Source organism: Papaver somniferum, chromosome 10 (genome assembly GCF_003573695.1).
Source record: "Papaver somniferum cultivar HN1 chromosome 10, ASM357369v1, whole genome shotgun sequence".
NCBI classification, from domain to species: Eukaryota; Viridiplantae; Streptophyta; class Magnoliopsida; order Ranunculales; family Papaveraceae; genus Papaver; species Papaver somniferum.
This window is the reverse complement of record NC_039367.1, coordinates 161770149-161794065: the sequence shown is the minus strand read 5'-3', so window position 1 is coordinate 161794065 and position 23917 is coordinate 161770149. Positions and strand designations below refer to the sequence as shown.

The 23917-nt window shown below is 35.9% G+C and overlaps 2 protein-coding genes across 2 annotated transcripts; both read left to right on the top strand.

Annotated features, from left to right (window-relative positions):
* The first annotated feature begins 14038 nt into the window (after positions 1–14038).
* LOC113318330 (serine/threonine-protein kinase 38-like) lies at positions 14039–22345 on the top strand. Its single transcript, XM_026566476.1, has 13 exons — positions 14039–14269; positions 17077–17251; positions 17646–17729; positions 18380–18621; positions 18734–18977; positions 19072–19151; positions 19961–20045; positions 20322–20453; positions 20532–20645; positions 20728–20772; positions 21363–21447; positions 21592–21642; positions 21765–22345. The coding sequence occupies exons 1-13, from the start codon at positions 14124–14126 to the stop codon at positions 21851–21853; spliced, it is 1572 nt and encodes a 523-aa protein (XP_026422261.1). The 5' UTR covers positions 14039–14123; the 3' UTR covers positions 21854–22345.
* A 533-nt stretch (positions 22346–22878) lies between these two features.
* LOC113319468 lies at positions 22879–23716 on the top strand. Its single transcript, XM_026567716.1, has 2 exons — positions 22879–23094; positions 23203–23716. Exons 1-2 carry the CDS (start codon positions 22997–22999, stop codon positions 23519–23521), a joined length of 417 nt encoding a protein of 138 aa, XP_026423501.1. The 5' UTR covers positions 22879–22996; the 3' UTR covers positions 23522–23716.
* The last annotated feature ends 201 nt before the right edge of the window (positions 23717–23917 follow it).

Genomic DNA, 23917 nt, shown 5'->3' with positions numbered 1-23917 from the left:
CAGATTGCTAAGCGAAATATTGGATGTGGTTGTTGTACCCCCGCTTTTTCAATAACAATTGGTATTACATACAAAAGATCGTCTATGAAGAACAAATTGAGGTTCGGCTAGGAAAAAAAAACCTCGCTGGACCGGACCTCATAAAAAATATTAAAAATAAAAAGTTAAATGAAAAAATGTTTTTAAAAAAGCATAAAAATATAATTGAACAATAAAAATATAAAAGATGTGGCGTTAGGTTTTCTATCAGATGCTGGTTCAACTTTAAAACCAGTGGACATCCTTGTTTATGATTGGGACAATAAGTGCGATGTGTGCTTGGACGTAACTGGTGTATCACCTTTCACGGGAAGGGACATCCGTGCTTTCAAGCCTGGCGAAGCAATTAGAAGTACTGTTTTTCTCGTAAAAACACTAATTAATATCTTGAGAAATGCAGGGATCAGGGTTACGGTTGGCGCTCTTGCTTTTACTACTTTGGATGAGCTCGGTAGTGAGTACTGAAAACGTTGATTTTCTGAAGAGGCTGCGTAACTACATGTCTAGTCATGATGCGAAAGTTAGGGTGGGGATTTTCTTTTCCACATGTTGGGGGTCGTTATCCGAAAGGGGGTTGGTGTTCAACTTGTAGCTAGACTTCCAACCAATTTCTTGTAATTCTTTTATTTATTTTTTTGTTGTTATTTGAGAATCTCAGTTAAATTAAAAAAAATATTTAAAGTCAAATTAAATAAAAGAATATATTAATAAAATAAAAAGTTAGTTAAGTAAAGGGACAATTTAGTCATTTGCTCTTACTAGGACATCCCTTATCCCTAACCAATGGTTGGCCTAATAACTTTATGGTCCCAAAAAGAATCATTCAATCGGAAGACTCCACTCATTCTTTCAACTCTAACTAATTTTGTCAGTATATCAGATACCTTGTTCATCTCCTTTGGCACATGGATAAATTGCCAGGAGCTAAAATTTATAAAAATGCGTTCATATTATTTACTAGGTTATGGAGTCTCCACTCCACCTTGAAAACATCTTTATTAAACACGTCAACCATAAGCTTTGTGTCTAGTTGAGTAGACATTCTCCATCTCCAAATCTTTCGCCCAATTAACTGCCTCTCATAGACCCCTATAGTCTACTTTTCCTGCACTCCCTGATTCAGCTAGGTAGATGCATTATTTTAATAAAATCATGGTATCATCCATCATAGTTTATAGTAAAAACACCTTTAATTAAGAGGAGGAAACCAACGAGCATTACACGTGTTCTGTCTTGTCACAGGTCTAATAGTAGTGGCATTCCTGACGTTTTGTCTATCCAGGTATTTCCTGCATCTCTTATTAATACTTTCTGGTGAGATATCACTTCCTTGGAAGATTTTTTCACATCTTCTAGTCAAAGACACAAGGACACAATAACTTTATTTATTAAGTCTTTCTCTGCTATTTGTTTCCAAAAAGTTTCATCTGAGTTTATTCATTATGTTTATGTTATTCACTAATGTTGACATTAGTTTCCTAGTTAAAGTATTATTTATAAATTTCCTAGTATAATTATTAAATAAAATTGATAAGTTTTATTACTAGTACTTGATGGGGTTAATAAAAGTTCGTGTCATTGTGTATATTTGAGTTAAAACTAAAGATCATGGTAACGATAATGAGATCTTAAGTCATTTTTCTTAATTCTATCATTATGTGTTTTCAATATTAATTATAAAATAAATCTATTGAATCATATGTATTCAACCAGTCGGATGCTGGAACTGATGCAGATGCCAAAATTAAAATCCGTCATATATTGGATTGGATGTGGATGAGGCGAAAATCGGACCAATCCAGGACATGTTCCTAACTTGTTGTTTTAGACTATACGTATCTTTGTCGATATGTAGTAACATAAGGTCCTTAATGTAGCAATGTCCTAAAAAGATGATGACATTTTAAATTTCAATTGTGAACTGAAATTGGAAGTTGTTGGATGCAATACTGGTTGGTTTTAGCAAAGTCTTAAATTAGCTTAAGCATTTTGGTTGAGTTGAAAAAAACAATGAAAAAAAGTATGGAAACTTACGGATGTAGGATCGAGCAAGAGAGAGGAGAGCACAACGCGAAAGCAAATAAACGATTACATTGATAATCAGTTTGGTTTACAATTCTTATGGCTCATGTAGCCTACTTATAGTCTCACAAACTTGACGATCACTCAAAGTAGTTTCCTAATAAAAACAAACTCTAAATAAAGCACACTTCTAGAAACACAAAGAAACTCTAAATATAGTAAAACTCTAAAACAAGGAACCGACACAACTTGCTCTTATAGTTAACTCGAACTTCCAAATATCGCATAGTGTGTCAACTGTTCCTGTTGATCCAACTTGACTGCGTCAACTGCAGCAGTTGATCCATTCGGAATGGATACCAAAAAACCATATCTTGGTTTAACTTCCAACATCCACCCTTAAACCAAGATATCATTCAACGAGAATTCCGTAACCCTCTTCTACTCCTCATCTTCTTCCAAAGATCGACGTTAGCACGTCCTTGTCTTTTATTATTTTTCATTCCTCTTCTTCCATAGATAAACGTTAACACGTTCTTGTCTTTTCTCATTCTTCTTCAAAGATACCACCAACAAAACCTAAGTCATTGATACTCGATAATAGCTCATCCCAACGTCATGATCACACCGGAATTCTGTCAATCAAACTCAAATAAAAAAACAAAGCACAAACAACAAACTAACTAAAAACTAAGCAATCTTCTAATTTTTATTAACAACAATCTTCAAACACATTCCATAATGTCGTCTTACCATAGAAACCAGCACAAACTTCTTTCTTCTTCATCGCAGCGGAACATCATTCTTAACAGATCCCTAACAAGCTAGAAACACCTCATTGTGCTCTATTCAACTTTCTAACCAAACACAAAACCAATTTCTTAACTCATCACCGATCATAGTAGCTCACCTTCTCAACACTTGTTTACCTACTTCACTCACAGTATTTCCACTCAACTCTTCAAATTCCACACTGGAATTTCTTCACTTCTCTAAGCCAAATCCCCACTTGTATTACTTCACACAACTCTAGCCAAACCCCCACTGGGATTGCTTCACTCAACTTGTAGACTTTACTCACCTACAATCTTGTTTCACGCTCACAACCTTGTGACGTCTCAAACTCAACAACTCATAGGCATTACCTCCTTTAATTTGTTGTCTTCTCACACATCACCCCCTGGTGATTACTTCTCTTACTTCACAACCTTACTGTTGTATTTCTTCTTCTCTTGTCTTCTTTACTTCTTTGTTCCAGTCACGCTTGTTAGAGTCGAAACTTTCACACTTCTTTCACAAGATTCTCTCACAATCTTTCTCTTCTTACGCTTCTGCCACAAGCAATAACTAACACAAAGTCTGCCACACTTTGTTAGGTATTCCAACTTTCTTTCACAAACTCTTCAACCTTTCTTCACGATTTCCAACATGTTTGAGCTTACACTCTAACACGCCATTCTCCCTTAAGCTCAAACATCACCATCCAACAATCCTTGTCATTCTAAGTCTTTGAATTCGATCAACTTCATCAAACTGTACCATTCCTTCTTGACTTTAATACAAACTTTGATCTTCTCTTGCGTCTATTTCGAATCCATGACTTAACCCTTCGAAAAAAAACCACTCACCCGAAGCTTCTTTCCTCAACTAACATCAAATCTGCTTTCTGCAACGTCTCTGACAGAAACTGTCACATTTCGCCACTGTTATAAAACTTTTGTCACGCTTCATGTCACCAACTAACACTTTCTTCTGTTACGTTTCTGTACATTTGGTATCAGAGCAAGGTGAGAGGAAGAGAAAGGAGAGCACAACGCGGAAGCAAATAAACGATTACATTGATAATCAGTTTGGTGTATAATTCTTATGGCCCATGTAGCCTACTTATAGTCTCACAAACTTGACGACCACTCAAAGTAGTTTCCTAATAAAACCAAACTCTAAATAAAGAACACTTCTAGAAATACAAAGAAACTCTAAATATAGTAAAACTCTAAAATAAGGAACCGACACAACTTGCTCTTCTAGTTAACTCGAACTTCCAAATATGGCATAGTGGTCAACTATTTCTGTTGATCCAACTTGACTGCGTCAACTGCAGCAGTTGATCCATTCGGACTGGATCAACATCATATGTTAATCCACGAACCAAAACACCATATCTTGGTTTAATTTCCAACATCCTCCCTTAAACCAAGATATCATTCAACGAGAATTCCATAACCCTCTTCTACTCCTCATCTTCTTCCATAGATCAACGGTAGCACGTCCTTGTCTTTTATCATTTTCATTCCTCTTCTTCCATAGATAAACGTCGACACGTGCTTGTATTTTCTCATTCTTCTTCAAAGATACCACCAACTAACACTTTCTTCTGTTATGCTTCTGTAACAATTCTTCAGTAACACTTAACTGTGACATTCTTTTGTCACACTTCTGTTCATTTGTAACAGTTAGCCACTGTAACAATCTTCCAATAACACTTTCCTTTTTTTTTGCGGACTCCAACATCTCATCTTCACAGTCTTCATCCTTCTTGCGACTCGAGACAATTCTCAAACCATCGTTTCAAACCCTGATGCCCTAACGTCATGGTTCACCTTAGCAGCAAAGCATCAATCTTTTCCATCTTCTAAGTTCTCGTACACAGCCACCAGTACAATGAAAAGAACCTGCGTCAGACTTGTTAGAGTCATCACCTGCTCTTCATCATCTGGAACCATCACACATAACCATCGGCAATGCCATCTCTTTAACCCATTGCAGCTTCATCTTCCATCACCGGAAACCACTTACCAGCCAACAAAACTCGTTACCACTGTGAAATATCCACAGAACACATTCGTGTCACAACTGCACCCATCTCCAGTCAACAACAACGGCTTAGCTCTATCATTAATATTCATCATTAGGGTTCTTCTCTGCGTTCTCACAAAACAGATTCGATCACTCACGATCACCACCAACAATCATCATCTCTGTTTCCTGTCACTTTTATCTTCTTCTAAATCGAGCTTTAAGGTTCCAACTTGGACTAAAATTCCACGGATTCTTCATGTACATGACGTACACGAGAATAACTTGCATCTTCTTCTCTGTGCTTGTTCACAACAGTAGACTCGGATTTTTGTTCGTTTCAATATTCAGCAACACCAATCAAGAACGAACTTTCTTGTATGCCTAAACGCTAACTTATAGCAACCAGTATCGATGGAAGCCACGACATCAAGATCTTCAATCTTCTTGTCTAAAAACTTCTCCGGAATTAACCTTGTCATCAAGTTTGACCTAATTTCCTTTCTTGGAACCAAAAAACTACACGAACTTGAGCTTAGCCCAAAAAAACATCCTCGAACCTAATGGCTTCAAATTTCCCACACCTTCCACCGGCGCTAGTTTTGCTTTACGACCTCTTTTTTTAATTACAGAACCTTCTTTTAACTTCTCTTCTGACCACTTTTCTTCAACTCGTAACAAACCTAAAAGCTAAAAACATAACTCGCAAATCATAAATTATCTGACTTTATCTTCCTCTCCTCCCTCTTCCTCTCACCTTGCTCTGATACCATATGTAGGAACGAGCAAGAGAGAGGAGAGCACAACGCGGAAGCAAATAAACGATTACATTGATAATCAGTTTGGTGTATAATTCTTATGGCTCATGTAGCCTACTTATAGTCTCAGAAACTTGACGATCACGCAAAGTAGTTTCCTAATAAAAACAAACTCTAAATAAAGCACACTTCTAGAAACACAAAGAAACTCTAAATATAGTAAAACTCTAAAACAAGGAACCGACACAACTTGCTCTTCTAGTTAACTCGAACTTCCAAATATCGCATAGTGTGTCAACTGTTCCTGTTGATCCAACTTGACTGCGTCAACTGCAGCAGTTGATCCATTTGGACTGGATCAACATCATATGTTGATCCACGAACCAAAAAACCATATCTTGGTTTAACTTCCAACATCCTCCCTTATACCAAGATATCATTAAACGAGAATTCCGTAACCCTCTTCTACTCCTCATCTTCTTCCATAGATCGACGTTAGCACGTCCTTGTCTTTTATTATTTTTCATTATTCTTCTTCCATAGATAAACGTTAACACGTTCTTGTCTTTTCTCATTCTTCTTCAAAGATACCACCAACAAACCCTTACTCCTTGATACTCGATAATAGCTCATCCCAACTTCATGATCACACCGAAATTCTGTCAATCAAACTCAAATAAAAAAATAAAGCACAAACAACAAACTAAATAAAAACGAAGCAATCTTCTGATTTTTCTTAACAACAATCTTCAAACACATTCCATAATGTCGTCTTACCATAGCAACCAGAACAAACTTCTTTCTTCTTCATCGCAACGAAACATCATTCTTAACAGATCCTTAACAAACTAGAAACACCTCATTGTGATCTATTCAACTTGCTAACCAAACACAAAACCAATTTTTTAACTCATCACCGAGCATTGTAGCTCACCTTCTCAACACTTGTTTACCTACTTCACTCGCAGGATTTCCACTCAACTCTTCAAATTCCACACTGGAATTTCTTCACTTCTCTAATCCAAATACCCACTTGTATTGCTTCACACAACTCTAGCCAAATCCCCACTGGGATTGTTTCACTCAACTTGTAGACTTTACTCACCTACAATCTTTTTTCACGCTCACAACCTTGTGACATCTCAAACTCAACAACTCATAGGCATTACCTCCTTTAATTTGTTGTCTTCTCACACATCACCCCCTGGTGATTACTTCTCTTACTTCACAACGTTACTGTTGTATTTCTTCTTCTCTTGTCTTCTTTACTTCTTTGTTCCAGTCACACTTGTTAGAGTCGAAACTTTCACACTTCTTTCATAAGATTCTCTCACAATCTTTTTCTTGTTACGCTTCTGCCACAAGCAATAACTAACACAAAGTCTGCCACACTTTGTTAGGTATTCCAACTTTCTTCCACAAACTCTTCAACCTTTCTTCACTATTTCCAACATGTTTGAGCTTACACTCTAACACGCCATCATCCCTTAAGCTCAAACATATCCATCCAACAATCCTTGTCATTATAAGTCTTTGAATTCGATCAACTTCATCAAACTGTACCATTACTTCTTGACTGCGATACCAACTTTGATCTTCTCTTGCGTCTATTTCGAATCCATGACTTAACCCTTCGAAACAACCACTCACCCGAAGATTCTTTCCTCAACTAACATCAAATCTGCTTTCTGCAACGCCTCTGACAGAAACTGCCACATTTCGCCACTGTTATAAAACTTTTGTCACGCCTCATGTCACCAACTAACACTTTCTTCTGTTACGTTTCTGTAAATTTGGTATCAGAGCAAGGTGAGAGGAAGAGAGAGGAGAGCACAACGCGGAAGCAAATAAACGATTACATTGATAATTAGTTTGGTGTATAATTCTTATGGCTCATGTAGCCTACTTATAGTCTCACAAACTTGACGATCACTCAAAGTAGTTTCCTAATAAAACAAAACTCTAAATAAAGCACACTTCTAGAAATACAAAGAAACTCTAAATATAGTAAAACTCTAAAACAAGGAACCGACACAACTTGCTCTTCTAGTTAACTCGAACTTCCAAATATGGCATAGTGTGTCAATTGTTCCAGTTGATCCAACTTGACTGCGTCAACTGCAGCAGTTGATCCATTCGGACTGGATCAACATCATATGTTAATCCACGAACCAAAACACCATATCTTGGTTTAATTTCCAACATCCTCCCTTAAACCAAGATATCATTCAACGAGAATTCCATAACCCTCTTCTACTCCTCATCTTCTTCCATAGATCGACGTTAGCACGTCCTTGTCTTTTATCATTTTCATTCCTCTTCTTCCATAGATAAACGTTAACACGTGCTTGTCTTTTCTCATTCTTCTTCAAAGATACCACCAACTAACACTTTCTTCTGTTACGCTTCTGTAACAATTCTTCAGTAACACTTAACTGTGACATTCTTTTGTCACACTTATGTTCACCTGTAACAGTTAGCCTCTGTAACAATCTTCCAATAACACTTTTTTTTTTTTGCGGACTCCAACATCTCATCTTCACAGTATTCACCCTTCTTGCGACTCGAGACAATTCTCAAACCATAGTTTCAACCCCTGATGCCCTAACGTCATGGTTCACCTCAGCAGCAAAGCATCAATCTTTTCCATCTTCTAAGTTCTCGTACACAGCCACCAGTACAATGACAAGAACCTGCGTCAGACTTGTTAGAGTCATCACCTGCTCTTCATCAGCTGGAACCATCAGACATAACCATCGGCAATGCCATCTCTTTAACCCATTGCAGCTTCATCTTCCATCACCGGAAACCACTTACCAGCCAACAAAACTCGTTACCACTGTGAAATATCCACAGAACACATTCGTGTCACAACTGCACCCATCTCCAGTCAACAACAACAGCTCACCTCTATCATTAATATTCATCATTAGGGTTCTTCTCTGCGTTCTCACAAAACAGATTCGATCACCATCACGATCACCACCAGCAATCATCATCTTTGTTTCCTGTCACTTTTATCTTCTTCTAAATCGAGCTTTAGGGTTCCAACTTGGACTAAAATTCCACGGATTCTTCATGTACATGACGTACACGAGAATAACTTGCAGCTTCTTCTCTGTGCTTGTTCACAACAATAGACTCAGATTTTTGTTCGCTTCAATATTCAGCAACTCCAATCAAGAACGAACTTTCTTGTATGACTGAATGCTAACTTATAGCAACCAGTATCGATGGAAGCCTCGGCATCAAGATCGTCGATCTTCTTGTCTCAAAACTTCTCCAGAATTAACCTTGTCATCAAGTTTGACCTAATTTATTTTCTTGGAACCAAAAAACTTCACGAACTTGAGTTTAACCCAAAAAAACATCCTCAAACCTAATGGCTTCAAATTTCCTACACCTTCCACCGGCGCTAGTTTTGCTTTACGACCTCTTTTTTTTATTACAGAACCTTCTTTTAACTTCTCTTCTGACCACTTTTCTTCAACTCGTAACAAACCTAAAAGCTAAAAACATAACTCGCAAATCATGAATTCTCTGACTCTATCTTCCTCTCCTCCCTCTTCCTCTCACCTTGCTCTGATACCATATGTAGGAACGAGCAAGAGAGAGGAGAGCACAACGAGGACGCAAATAAACGATTACATTGATAATCAGTTTGGTGTATAATTCTTATGGCTCATGTAGCCTACTTATAGTCTCAGAAACTTGACGATCACTCAAAGTAGTTTTCTAATAAAAAAAAACTCTAAATAAAACACACTTCTAGAAACACAAAGAAACTCTAAATATAGTAAAACTCTAAAACAAGGAACCGACACAACTTGCTCTTCTAGTTAACTCGAACTTCCAAATATCGCATAGTGTGTCAACTGTTCCTATTGATCCAACTTGACTGCGTCAACTGCAGCAGTTGATCCATTCGGACCAAAACACCATATCTTGGTTTAACTTCCAACAACGGATATTGTCTTTTCTTTTCTACATAAAATATGTACTTCCACTTACATTAAATTGTGATTTCGTTATTACTTTTAAGTCAAACATTAAAATTCTAACTTGCAAAAAAATCACGAACATAATAACATTTAAAAGTAAATGAATAATTATCCACATCGGGATCATCCTTGAATGTTAATCGGATGTAATCAACCAAACAATACACAAACATTAAATTGAACTGATATCAAACACCAAATTACAGCAAAGGAATCAAATTAAATAATCAATTGAAGAAGACATATACGTAGAGACATTGCCTCCATTTGTATCTCTGATATTATAACCTGATAAACGAATTCAATCCAGTAACTACTCCCAGCAATTGAAATAACTAAACGGTTTCCAATAAAGGTCACTTTATGCACCTCCTCATCCACTATATAATTATTAGCAACCATGTTGTTTGGGTTCAAATTTCTTACTAGACCATCACCAGAGAACAACAAGCCGGTTATGTTGATAGTAGTGACAAATGTGGTCCCACGACTCACGAATCTTGGATCTGATCTTAGTTTTTTGAAACCAGTAATGAGTATCATCCCCTTGTTTCTTTTCTCACAATTTCTAAATTGTTTGATTATCATTTCGACCAACTTCTCTCTCTCTCTTATTAAGTTATCCTCTTAATTAGGAGATGAATATGATGATAATCAGGCCCTAGAATCTTACCCCTTAGAATTGAAATTCCCAGGTATGATACCATGGAGAAATCCTAGTATCTACATTGTGAAAGGATGGATTGAATTCATAAAAAGTTGAGATTATAGACACGAGTTTATAATTCCTCTTGAATCTGACAGACACACTCACGTGTGATTAGCACATTTACATGATAGGACTCACACACTCACCTGACACGGTTACACAACATAACACCTCACACTAAGTTTCACCCATCTTATCTTTGATGAGGGTTTGATCAGGATTGTTAAATTCTAAGTTCGCAATTAACTTCTTTTCATTTTATTGTGTAGTATATATATATATATATATATTGATCAATAAATGCTCATATAACGTGCTAATATATATATATAAATGCTCCTAACGTGTTTGAAGGAAAAAATATATATTTGTTAATATATATATTCTAACCAAGTTTTCACTCATTGAAAAAGTTTTGTTAATACATAAAATTTGTTAAATTTTGTCAATAAAAGTTTGTTCTCGTATTGCAAAATAAATAAGAAAACCCTCATCTTCTACAACTTTATATGTATTAACAACAAGGAATATAACAATAAAAAGAAGGTACCTGATCATTGAATCTCAAGTCGACAATCAACGCCAACCTTATGATTTTTTTGAAGTCAAACTTGAAGTTGTTGTTGACAAGATATGTGTTGCTTGTAAAAAAATAGAGAATAGTGAAAGGGTAAGAAGAGTTCAAGTTTTGGAATACCAGGGAATATGTGTTATTAAAAGATAAATCAAAATTTCAAGTTTTGATTGTCAACAAACACAATAGCCATAATACTAGTAAGTTACGGAAACCAAGGAACGTCTTCTCAAGAGCGCAATTAATCAGTTAAGTCAATTGAAGATAAACATGCCAAAGATTGTCTGAGACTTTTATTGAAGTTTTTAAAATTTATTTATTATACAAAAATGGCTCGAGCCCGTATATTAATTTAAAACTTCGTAATTTAAAAAATAAGAAGTAAAGTTGAAAATTAGACTTTCATTTTTTTATAGATACTTAGACTTATAATTAATTAAAACTAAAACATCTTGATGTGTAGGTATCATATTAACATGAGTGGATTATGTCTGAGCAACACTTTTAAGATATTGTAACAATTTTCGTATTAGAATCAAAAATGAGAGGGTACCTAGTGTACAACCAACTTTTTCGTTCGTGAACCTATATGGACAATCCTTGTACAACCTATACGTTCGGTTATCACTCAACTATATATATACAAGATTGTTTGTAACCGAATGGTACTAGAACCCAATTCTAAATTTAAAGAACAATTCTTGTAGGTTTCTTTAAAGTTTAGCTAAGACTATATAGGTTTAATGAAGTACAACCTGTAATATTTCATTATAAAGGTAAAACAATATAGTGCGGAAAGAAATATTACAGACACCAGAGATTTTGTTAATGACAAAACTATAATCTTGTATAAAAACCTCGGGATCTAGTCCAGATTGAACATATACTAATTTAAGTTGTTCCACCAATTACCTACTACCAGATTTCAGACTAGTTATGATAGCCTTGTTTCAGTTGTATTCATGTACCTATAGAAACCATAAAAGAACACCGATTCTTTTTATGAATTGCTTTTGTAAATCTTCTAGAAGATCACTAATTCTCTTGTGAAGATACTCGTCTAAATCTTCTAGACGAACATTAATGGTTCTTTAGAAGATGCACCACAACAATTAGGGTTTACACGTTCAGTAACCTAATTGATTTTTCCTCACAAGATCACCTATACATAATCTAGAGTTATTTTGATATGTCAAATCTAGGGTTTATGATAAATAATCCTTTGAATGGCCTTATAACAGAAGATAAGGACCTAAAAATAGAAAGGATTAGTGTAAGCACCTAGATACATGTTATGTAACTATCAAAGAAAAATATAATTTACATGTGCATTACGATCTCCAAGTAAATTAAGTCTTCAAACTCTCGCCCTTGTTTATAAAGAAAAAATTTATGCACCACGCACACAATTTTCGAAGGAATGACTTGTATAGCTACATGAAATTACTTTTTTTTTTATAGTGAATGACCAAGGATAGGTTGATTAAAACTCAAGACATCTTGTCTTGGAAAGGAAACATCGAAAACTTGACTAAAATAGACCCGAAATAATGTTTTTGAAGTTTTAGTTCGCAAAATGCCGCTGAGAGTGTGTGTATTATTTAATATTCATGAGCTCAACCTTTTTCTATATTTTTTTCCAGCTTTAGTGTCACTCATAACTACTTCATTATATATCGAAATTGAGTGATTCTTGGTTTGTTGATTTCGTCTACTCAGTCACCATATATTGAGAATTCTTGAAGGCCAATATATATGATTCAATAATATATATATATATATGCATATACATATATATGTATGTATGCAATTACTACATTTTGAAATCCGTTAAAAAATCCACATCCAATCCATTTGCCTGCCCACTTGTGGATGTTTTCAAATTCGTAGGAAAATAGACTAGACATGGGTGCATTCCCAAATCCGTCATTTGGATGGAATTGGGAAGGGAAATACCAAATCCATAATTTGTCCATCCGTCGCTCAACCTTACCTAAGAATAATAGAAAAAGTGGCAAGCTAGGCCCCAAACATAATGAAGCCCAATATCAAACATATGGAAACGTTGAGCCATGGCTTGCCGATACGTATTGTATCCCCATCTATAAATACCAAGACAACATCCTTAATATAGGAATATCTATAATAATAGTTTTGCATCGATCTATATCAGGTTGATACGTATCCGTATTAGAATACAACGCTCTAGTTCAGACTGATACGCAAATACTAAAGTCTAACATTTTTAGTTATTCATTTTTCATATCATAATTCCAATAATTTTTTTTCTCCTAGTTGAATTGAAGGTTACATATACATCAAGTACATGGAGAAATAAACAGTATCAAGAACAACATACAATCCAACAAAGAAAAGAGAAGGAAAATCAAAAGAACTACTTGGAATGAACATGATAGAGCGGATTAAACGGAGAAAGAATGATCTTCAAGGATTAACCCAACCAGTTGATAGAGATGATTCGAATATTTTGGTGTAACTTAACCACCAATACTGCTAACACATCCACCAGCATTAGCGTACTCCATTCCATATAAGGTTAAAATACAAAACTGATTTTAATCGTTGAATGAATCAAATGGTACACGTTTTTGTTAGTACCCTCCTTTAGCAATCAAATGGTACACTGAAATCGCTACACCGTTAACAAATACCGCGAACCATTTGTAGGACCAATACAGTCGACTCCGGATTTCGATTCGTTAGAAGAACTTTATGTCAAGGAGATTTTCGAAATAACTCTTGAAATTTAATTTTTGGAATGTTAGTATATCAAACATTTTTCACACATAGATATAATAACTTCAACAGGGATTTCCGACCGATTCCTAGTGAATCAATTGAAACTCAAAAGAAAATTCGGGTCAAATTCCGTCTCGACCAAATCCAACATCCCACCATTATAATTGCAACTGGTTGGTCTATCTCGGTCGAGATCGACTACATTAGGTTAGGTGGGACCAACCACTCAGATATCCAACGAAGACAATCCGCTTGATTCCAGAAGAACCACATTAGCTTCCATACTCGTAGCAAACACTGAATAAAAACAAAGACGGAGATTTTTAAGGTTTTTTTCATTTTTATTGTTGTAATAAAATAAAATTAAACCCATAAAATAATCTGATTTTTGGTTTTTTGTTGTTCCCCATTAAAAAAAAAATACAGAGAAATTTCATTCTATAGAGAGAAGGGGAAGGAGAGAAATGAATCATCCAAAGGAATCAAATGGCAAAGAAGAAGAAGAAGCGTTAGGATCGAGCTTAACAATGGAAAGGGTAGCTGCAGCTAAACAGTTTATTGAGAATCACTATAAAGCTCAGATGAAGAACATTCAAGAACGTAAAGCAAGGTAAGAAGAAACATCCACAAAATTTCTTCAAATTTTCTGAATTTTTGTGTTGAATCTGGTTTGATTTGGTGATTTAGTCAAATTATTCGATTTTTGTTAATTTTTGATCTGAATTTTGTTATTGGTGTTGAATTTGATTGAAATTGAGGGTTAATTTTGAGGTTAAATTAGGGTTGAGTTATTAATGAGGGAGATGAAGGATTCATGATTATAATGTTAGGTTATGGGAGATGGGAAAGTGATACGAGGATACGAGGTACACCACTGACTGGCTAGTGTCATGGTGCCATAATAAGCCTTATAGATCTTGTCATTCACCACAAATGTTGCACCACGCGGATGATTTAAGGCTTATGGTAACATCTAGATTAGACTATGAGCAAGGTTTGTAGAAATGTAGAAACAAAATTTCCTAGAATGTTACAGTTTGTTACTTTGTTTGAAATGATTCAGTAAATGTGTGTGTTTATTGTGCATTTTTGAAGTTCTGTGTTCTATCACGATATTATTTGTGAATTATCGAGACCATATGCGTTTCTCTTGGACGCTTGCTCTACACCAACCATGCTAGGCTGCACACAACTTGCTCGCTGTTTACTCGTGGCTGGTGATGTGGCTCCATAATTACCATAAGATCATGGCATAGACCCTGCACGGTGTACCATCATGAGAGTTAGGACTCATGGATGGGCAACATGCCACCATCACGAGCAAGCGGCGTGCAGTAGAATATGGTTGGTGAAACTGAAAAACAAAATTTCATGAAGAGTTCAATATGTTGAAATACTTCATCAAATGTGTTAGATTAATGTCTGTTTTGAGGTTCTGTTATCTAGCTGAGGATAAATGTTCTCCTAGTTTGCTAATTATTGAGGCTATTTGTATGTACAATCTGTAAAGCAGAACTAGAGTTTTGATTCTTAAAAAACTGAGCATGATAAACCTGACCTCGTATTGAGTCGAGTACATTTGAGTTAGTGTCGTAATTTTTTAAGTGCGTGATATCCCTGATTCTTAGAAAAATGGAAGGCATAAAGCCTTTAACTAGTTTTTAAGTAGAATTCCAGTCCATTAATATAGACACATACCACAGCCAACTTATTACCCTATATATACCACATGAGCCTACTTTATTACCCTATTGTATATATAGCATACTAAGTCGGTGGTGGTATGTGTACACAAGGTACTGGAATTCTGCTACTGACGCGCAGCCTAGCAAGGTTTGTAGAAGTGTAGAAAGAAAATTCCTAGAATGTTACAGTTTGTTACTTTGTTTGAAATGATTCAGTAAATGTGTGTGCTTATTGTGCGTTTTTGAAGTTCTATGTTCTAGCCGAGCATAAATGTGACGATATTATTCGTGAATTATCGAGACCATGTGTGTTTCTCTTGGACGCTTGCTCTACACCAACCATGCTAGGCTGCACACCACTTGCTCACTGTTTACTCGTGGCTGCTGATGTGGCTCCATAATTACCCTAAGATCATGGCATATACCATCACGAGGATAGCACTCATGGATGGGCACCATGCCACCACCAAGACCAACCGTGCAGCCGAGCAAGGTTGGTGGAAATGAAAAACAAAATTTCCTTGAAGTGTTACAATATGCTGAAATACTTCATCGAATGTGTTAGTTTAATGTGTGTTTTGAGGTTCTGTTTTCTAGCTGAGGATAAATCCGACTTAGTTTGCTAATTATTGAGGCTATTTGTGTGTACTATCTGTAAAGCAGAACTAGAGTTTTGATTCTTAAAAAAATGAGCATGATAACTCTGAATGCGTATTGCATTTAGTACTTTTGAGTTAATGTTGTAATTCTTTAAGGTCATGATATCCTGATTCTTATAAAAATGGAAGGCATAGAGCCTTAAACTAGTCTTGAAGTAGAATTCACACAACCGACTTATTACCCTATATATACCATATAAACCTACCTTATTGCTCTATGGTATGTATAGGGGACTAAGCTGGCTGTGGTACATGTACATTAAAGGGACGGAATTCTACTTCACAAGTAGTTTTAAGGCTTTAAGCCTTCTATATTCTGTTGATATCATTGGTTCATTTCGAAGAACCAATGATTACCCTTGGATCATGGTATTCACCATGATTGGTGCACCGTGCCTATGATTATGGCTTGTGGATGGGTGTCATGCCACCATTCTGAGGAAGTGCTGTGCAACCTATCATGGGTAGAAACGAGAAACAAAATATCCTAGAATGTTATAGTATGCTTGGGATGTTTCGTCAAGTGTGTGTGTGTTTGATGCGTGTTAGGATGTAAATATAAACAAAATGCAAAACTGATAGGGCACTTGCTCTATACCGACCATGCTAGGCTGCACACCACTTGCTCCCGGCTGGTGCATGGTGCCAAAATAACCCTTGGATAGCATTCACACTCAATGGTGCGTCATCCCGAGAATTAGGGCTCATGGATTGAAGCGATGCCACCATCATGGGCAAGTGGCGTGCAAGTGATGTGCAGCCTAGCATGGTTGGTGGAAATGAGAAACAAAATTTCCTTGAAATGTTTCATCAAGTGTGTATGTTTAATGTGCATTCTGAAGTTGTGTTTTCTAACTGAGGATAAATGCGGCATAATTTGCTAGATAATGAGGCCATTTTGTGTATCTCTCTGAAGCTGAACTCGAGTTTTCTCTTACATTTTGCACTTTTAAGTTATTACCATAATTGGGCAAGTGCTTAATTGAGTGTTGTTTGTCATATTGCTCTGGTTTTTCTGCTGGAGCAAGCTGGCCTCGCTGTTGATATGAGTTGTTTCTTTGTCTTTTGTTCAGACGTCATGTGTTGGAAAAGAAATTAGCATCCTCAGATGTACCTGAGGAGGAACAAATAAATTTGTTGAAGGATTTGGAAAGGAAAGAGACAGAGTTTATGAGACTTAAGAGGAATAAGATTTGTGTTGATGATTTTGAGCTGTTAACCATCATTGGGCGTGGAGCATTTGGAGAGGTACGAGCTGTTAACACTCCACATTTATGTTTCTTTATATGAAAGAATAGGTTGATTCTTTGAAAGAAATTTAGAATTAGGTGCAAATTGAAAATTTATCATATACATCATGCCACTGTGATGAATAAATTCTGGCGATAATTCCTTGACTGTTGGTAATATGTTATTTATTGTTCCTTATTTTCTCCATACTTGATAATTTGCGTCCCAGAACCTTTTATGACCATGCAAAATAGTGTTGATTCTCGTGTTTAGTCAATTTGCATCACCTTGGGACTCTGGATTTTAAGTCTTTGAAAACCCACTTGTTGTAAACAGGTTTTCAAGGAGAATTAGATCCAATTAGTTTGAACATTCTTTTGTTTCTTGGTTCATATGCTTTGTATTGACACAGGTAAGGCTATGCCGAGAGAAGTCCTCGGGCAATATATATGCCATGAAGAAGTTGAAGAAATCAGATATGCTTAGCAGGGGCCAGGTGAGGTTAAACATCATTCCCATCCTTTGTTACTAAGCTTGTGGAAGGTGTCATTTTGTTATGCTTAGATTGCATTTTCTCCATGGTTCACAATGTGTTCAGCTAATTAGGAAAGTTGTATCTGTGTACTAAACAAATTGTGGGTATTCACTAACTTGTTGTTTCTTTTACTTTTATTATAACTAAGTTTGATTCATGATTTATTTCGGAGCTCATCTTTTGACAATTAGGGTCCTAAATAAACCATGTGAAACTGTTTTCTTCTCGATGCAATGTGTAAGAATGTTTTATGTGTTTGTTTGAAAGATGTTGATTGTCTGGTGATGAACTCTACCATAGGCTTGCCATTTTGATACCTTGGTGTCGACTTGCTTATTATTGTCTGTGCTTTGGATTCAACATTTTATGTTCAGTTTGAAATCCTTTAGGATTGATTTCCTTTTCATTGTTAGTATAGCGTCTACTTCGGTTGATGGAGAGAACAGTCACAGATATCATGTATTTCCTTGCATCGTTTGTGAAATGTTTTGATAGATCCACTCCTTTTCCGTCCATACCATATTTGCTTCTGTAGTCCGCTTTATCGGTCATATGCCAGCTCTTCACTGAATTTGGTTTGTGTACTTAGAGATTTATTTTTTCACCCGTAGGTTGAACATGTTCGAGCTGAAAGGGATTTGCTTGCGGAAGTTGGCAGTCACTGCATTGTGAAGTTGTACTACTCATTCCAAGATGATGAATACTTGTACCTAATTATGGAATATCTTCCTGGTGGAGACATGATGACTCTCTTAATAAGAGAAGACACCTTAACTGAAAGTGTGGCTAGATTTTATATTGCTCAAACCGTTCTGGCCATAGAGTCCATTCATAAGCATAACTACATTCACAGGTTAGTAATTATTTACAAGTGAATTAGATTGAGAAAGGTTACATATCTTTTGTAGGAGTAACTTCATACTTCAAATTAAACTTCCCGTAAAATTCCAATCTTGCATTTTCAGGGATATCAAACCTGACAATCTTCTGTTAGACAAAAATGGTCACATGAAGCTGTCTGATTTTGGTCTTTGCAAGCCACTAGACTCTGCTACTTTGTCTACTTTACATGAAAACGAAGCCATGTCTGATGAGAACTTGCGAGAAACAGTGGATGTTGACAACAGCCTACAGAAGGCAGAGGCTGGACGTAGGTGGAAAAGCCCAAGTGAACAGCTTCAGCATTGGCAGATAAATAGGAGGAAGCTGGTAGGCGTTGAAATTTTACATCATAGTGATGTATTAGTTATTTTAAGGCATTTGTTTTAGGTCGCACTAACATGCTATTGGTTTTATCTTCAAGGCATTTTCAACTGTGGGTACACCAGATTATATTGCTCCAGAAGTATTGCTGAAGAAAGGCTATGGCATGGAGTGTGACTGGTTCGTATATCAATCCTTTTAACTCAGTGGTAGAACTTGTTACTTGTAACTTCGCCATCATGAGTCATTTATCATTTTTGTGGTTTACTTAGTTTTCAGTCATTTGGTTCCACTTCCTTGCGACTTGTGACTGTCACCCCTCAATTTATTGCACTTATATAGTTCTTATTAATAGTGGAATGTTGATTACCTTTCCTGTGAATGGCAACCTAATACCCATTTATCTGTTCCGCCTTCCGTCATTTTGTCTTTTAAGAAGAAGTACCCCTAGTTTTTTCTAAAATATATATTACTACTTCACTATGGCACCAATTGGTTATAAGATCCGCAGGATCAGGTTTAAGTCTATATAAACCGCCTGTATAGAGCAGTACCTTGGATAGTTGTCTGTGAGACTTATACTCCTGACATCATCTTCAGATCTAGATGCGTCCTTTGAACTCATTACCAACTCTCTTTAAACTACCTAGCTTTTCTTCGTCTTCTGCTAAAATGTCATTTACTATTGTAGTGATGCCCTGTTCCCCTTTCTGTATCTGTGGGATGAGGTATCTAAGAGCCTATAACCCGAACTGCCTGAAATTATGTGCTCTATTAACCAAGTAAATGTGTTTCATGTAGCATCTAATGGTTTGTCCTTAGACATTGTAGTTAGTAGTTACCACATCATAGTATACTCACTCTATACGAGTGCTTTTTTCCTCCATTACTGCCCAAACTTTCTTTTCAAAATTTTAACTAACATGAGCTACATTTCTCTTGGAGTAGTATTTGGTTTGATATATTCTGATTCAGTGGACCACTTGCAGGTGGTCACTAGGCGCAATTATGTATGAGATGCTTGTTGGTTATCCCCCTTTTTACTCTGATGACCCCATAACCACATGCAGAAAGGTGAATCTTCTTATCATAATTTGGGGCATCCTTGTGAGCCTAATCATCTGCGGAGTTCTATACTGTTAACTTTTTAATTGTCAGTAGCTAAAGGATCGTTTTGATTTACTTTTCCATTTTGTTTTGCCATTTTAAAATAATTCTGAACTTATTTGTATCCTGACAGGAATTTTAACTATTGATCTTAGACAATATTACTAGGACACGATCGCCTTATAAAGCTCAAGCAACCGCAGGTTTCTTGTTTATTTGACTCTGTTCAATAAATGATTTCAGATTGTTCACTGGAAAAATCACCTAAAGTTCCCTGAAGAGGCAAGGTTGACACCTGAAGCAAGGAATCTCATCTGTAGATTGTTATGTGATGTTGACCAGAGACTAGGTATTGGAGGGGCAGACCATATAAAAGTAAGACCTTAAATCCTTTTTTAAATTCTTGATCATATTATTTTGTTCCTTGTATTCATAGTAATGGAAATGTCTCAGGCTCATCCTTGGTTCAAAGATATTGTTTGGGACAAACTTTATGAAATGGAAGCAGCTTTCAAACCAGAGATCAACGGGGAGCTTGATACTCAGAACTTTTTGAAGTTTGATGAGGTTAGGTTCTAATCGTCCTTACCAGACATGTTTTTTATTTCGTGGACTCATGGAGTAGCTTGTTCTGTTTGTCACTACTTAGGCGGAAACTCCCCCAGCAAGAACTGGCTCTGGGCACTCACGGAAGGTACATTACCAGTTAACTTAAAAGATAATATATTGTTCTATAATACTCCCTCCGTACCACATATATAGGCGGAGGGACCAAATCTCTTAGATTAAGAAAATTACCTTGAATTCATCATTTTTCATGTTTTTTCTTGTTTTACCCTTTGTCTTATTACTAACACAATTTTCCATATACAATAAATAAGGGTATTTGTTAGAAAATTCATCTTGAAAATAGGACTCCGCTTATCTATTGGGACAAAGAAAATTCAAAATTCCGCCTATATAATAGGTACGGAGGGAGTAGACACTAGCAATTCTGACTTTGAATAGTCGCCTCTCCAGTAGCTGTTGGGAGTTGGCTAAAGTTTAACTTCTTTCATTTAAACATTACCGTAAAAATTAGGATCTTGGATTTTGTTCAAATATATTACCATGAGATGTCTCAGGTGTAAAGACTGAATGCATGCTGTAAATTGGTATACTCCCTTTATTTATCTTCATCTGATTCTCTAAAGTAGTCCTTTTTGTAAATTAGGAAGTGAATTCTTGTTAAATCTGTTTATTTGTATTCTAAATGCATCACCCTCATGTTTCTTACATTGACAGATGCTATTAACACCCAAAGATTTAAGCTTCGTTGGTTATACATACAAGAACTTTGACGCTGTGAAAGCGAAACATCAATCTTTGGGTATACAGTTCTTGCTTTATAATTTAGAAACTGGATCTCTCTTAAAGTTCTCTTGTTCTGTATTGCTCTTCATGGTTGTTAGCTGAAAGGGGAACAATCATGTAAATGGAACCTTACGTTTAGTTATTTCAATATTGCTTGCAGATCGCAAGAAGAGTACATCACCCACACGACAATCGCTGGATTCTGTAAACAGTAATAAACTATAAAACTAACCCTGTTTGATAACTCTACGAATCTGCTTCTCAGGATTTATGTTTTTGACAAGTCTAATTACTTTTTGGCCCTTGATTATGTTAGATAATTTGTTTTTGCAGGTGATTCTGCTGTGGATTATTCTGCCAGGCCAACAATGTTGGAAATACAAACAGATAAGCTAACAATTGACGATTCCATGTTGCCATAGAAAGAGACGCAGTTAAGTCAATTCGCCGATGCATTCCGTTGTTAAAACTCGAAAGTCCTCGTATGATGATGATGGTAAAGAGCGTAGCACTGCCTGCTTAGTTTTCAGTCAGTCAGGTTATTGTTACCGTACATTTGTGTTCTGTTTGATGAACCACCCACCGTCTAGATGTACAGTAGTATGTATTTAGAGGAACTGTCACTGGCGAAATGCATTATTAGTTAGTAGTTAGTAGTCAAGTGTTTAAATGAGACAGCCAGATGATATCATTATGCACAATGTCCTGGCTGCCCAAGTCGGCACACCCTCATGCCTTACCTTGCGGTAGTTTCTGGTTTTTGCATCTAAACAATTCAGGAAAATTAAGCAAAGAAGAAACTTATGCATGTATGAGATTGTTCCTACACATTGCTAACCTGCCTATATGTATTATTCGGAAAATCTCTTTAACGAACTGATAATCTTCCGTATACCATTTTAACTGTGGCTTAAGTTCTTCTTTTACAGTTTTACCTTCAAATTCATTCAAAATCAATATAGCTGTGTAGTTTTCCATTTGACACAACTTCTGTGTTACGAAGTGAGGTTAGAAAAGTTCTCTGAAATTTCCAATTTGTTGATTTCTCCGAAACCGCTTTAATTTCTTCGTCAACAATCAATTTTTCGTTTTCCTCTTTTTCTTTTTGTGGTTGTAAATTTAACCATAATTTCAATGTCAACGATTTCAATTAAATAAAATCAACTTTTTTTTTAAAAAATATCTTCTTTTTTTCTAATTTCCCGGTAGACCATGCATGTTGCTTCTTAAATCTAAAAGGATACACCTTTCCAATTAACTCTTCTTTTTAAGTTTGTTTCCTTTTCCTTTATCCATCGAAATCAATGAAAACGTATACTGAAAACATAGTTTGTATTACTTTTCTTGGTATAGGAGCAAGAGCAACACATGTCCTGTCCTGTACCCTAACTACTACTATATCATATAATTTCATTTCCCCAATATATATATATATATATAGATAGACACCGACTCACCCTTCATTTGTACTTCTTGGGTCTCTCTCAATTCTTTTCTCCTCCTTCCTCCTCTTCTTCTTGAACTTCTTCCATTAACAAAATTCAAGCTTCTAAGAGAAAAAAAGAATGTCTGCAACTAATAATGTTTGTTGCTTGTGTGGTGATATCGGTTTCCCTGATAAACTCTTTCGCTGCAACAAATGCTGTAACCGCCTTCAACATTCGTAAGTACTTAAACTGCATATTACATCTTGTTTTTCATATCCAGAGATTGTTGTACAACTGTTTTCGTTACTATTTTTACTAATTGTGATCATGAAATTACATTACAGTTATTGTACTAACTACTATGATGATTCGTCATCGGTAGCGAATGTATCGTGCGATTGGTGTCTACACGAAGAGAGAGGCAGTATTACTACCGCCACTGCTGCAACTTCTGGAAAGAAACAAATCTCTTCTTCTGGCAAAAGATCTTCGTCGTCTAGCAGTGGTAAAGATCATGAGTATAACTCATCAGGTGAGAAGATTAAAAAAAATGATAAAGAATCAACTACTAGTACTGATCAAAGTAAGGGAAAGAATAGTGGTTCTCCATCTCCAAGAACTGCTGGCCGGAGATATAAATTTCTGAAGGATGTGTTATGTTGATCATGAAAGGATCAATCAGTATGTTAACGTGAATATCATCACGATCGTATCATCAAGAGTTATATATTTAATTTCCATCTATATATATTTTTTTTGTTTAAATGTATGTTTCATGTGTAATGGAACTTTATAACTAGAAACATGTATCAGGTTTTATTTATTGTGATAAAAATCTTCTTAATTAATTAATGGTGATTTAGATCGATCCTTTTAATTTTAATTAACTTTCTTTTCTTTTTGTTTTATTATTTAGCACTGTACTTTGTTTAGGTGTAAGATCACATGAAAAGATTTGATCACTGATTGATTGGGATTTAGTACCTGAAAGAGATTTGTGATTAGAAACATAGAATCATATTATTTCTCTAATCACCACCGTACCTTATAATTATGATT

Coding starts and splice junctions, on each gene's coding strand:
- LOC113318330 (XM_026566476.1), top strand. CDS start 14,124: ATGAATCATCCAAAGGAATCAAATGGCAAAGAAGAAGAAGAAGCGTTA. Junction 20,046..20,321: donor CCATAACCACATGCAGAAAG/GTGAATCTTCTT, acceptor AAATGATTTCAG/ATTGTTCACTGGAAAAATCA. Junction 20,773..21,362: donor GCTCTGGGCACTCACGGAAG/GTACATTACCAG, acceptor TTACATTGACAG/ATGCTATTAACACCCAAAGA.
- LOC113319468 (XM_026567716.1), top strand. CDS start 22,997: ATGTCTGCAACTAATAATGTTTGTTGCTTGTGTGGTGATATCGGTTTC. Junction 23,095..23,202: donor TGTAACCGCCTTCAACATTC/GTAAGTACTTAA, acceptor ATTACATTACAG/TTATTGTACTAACTACTATG.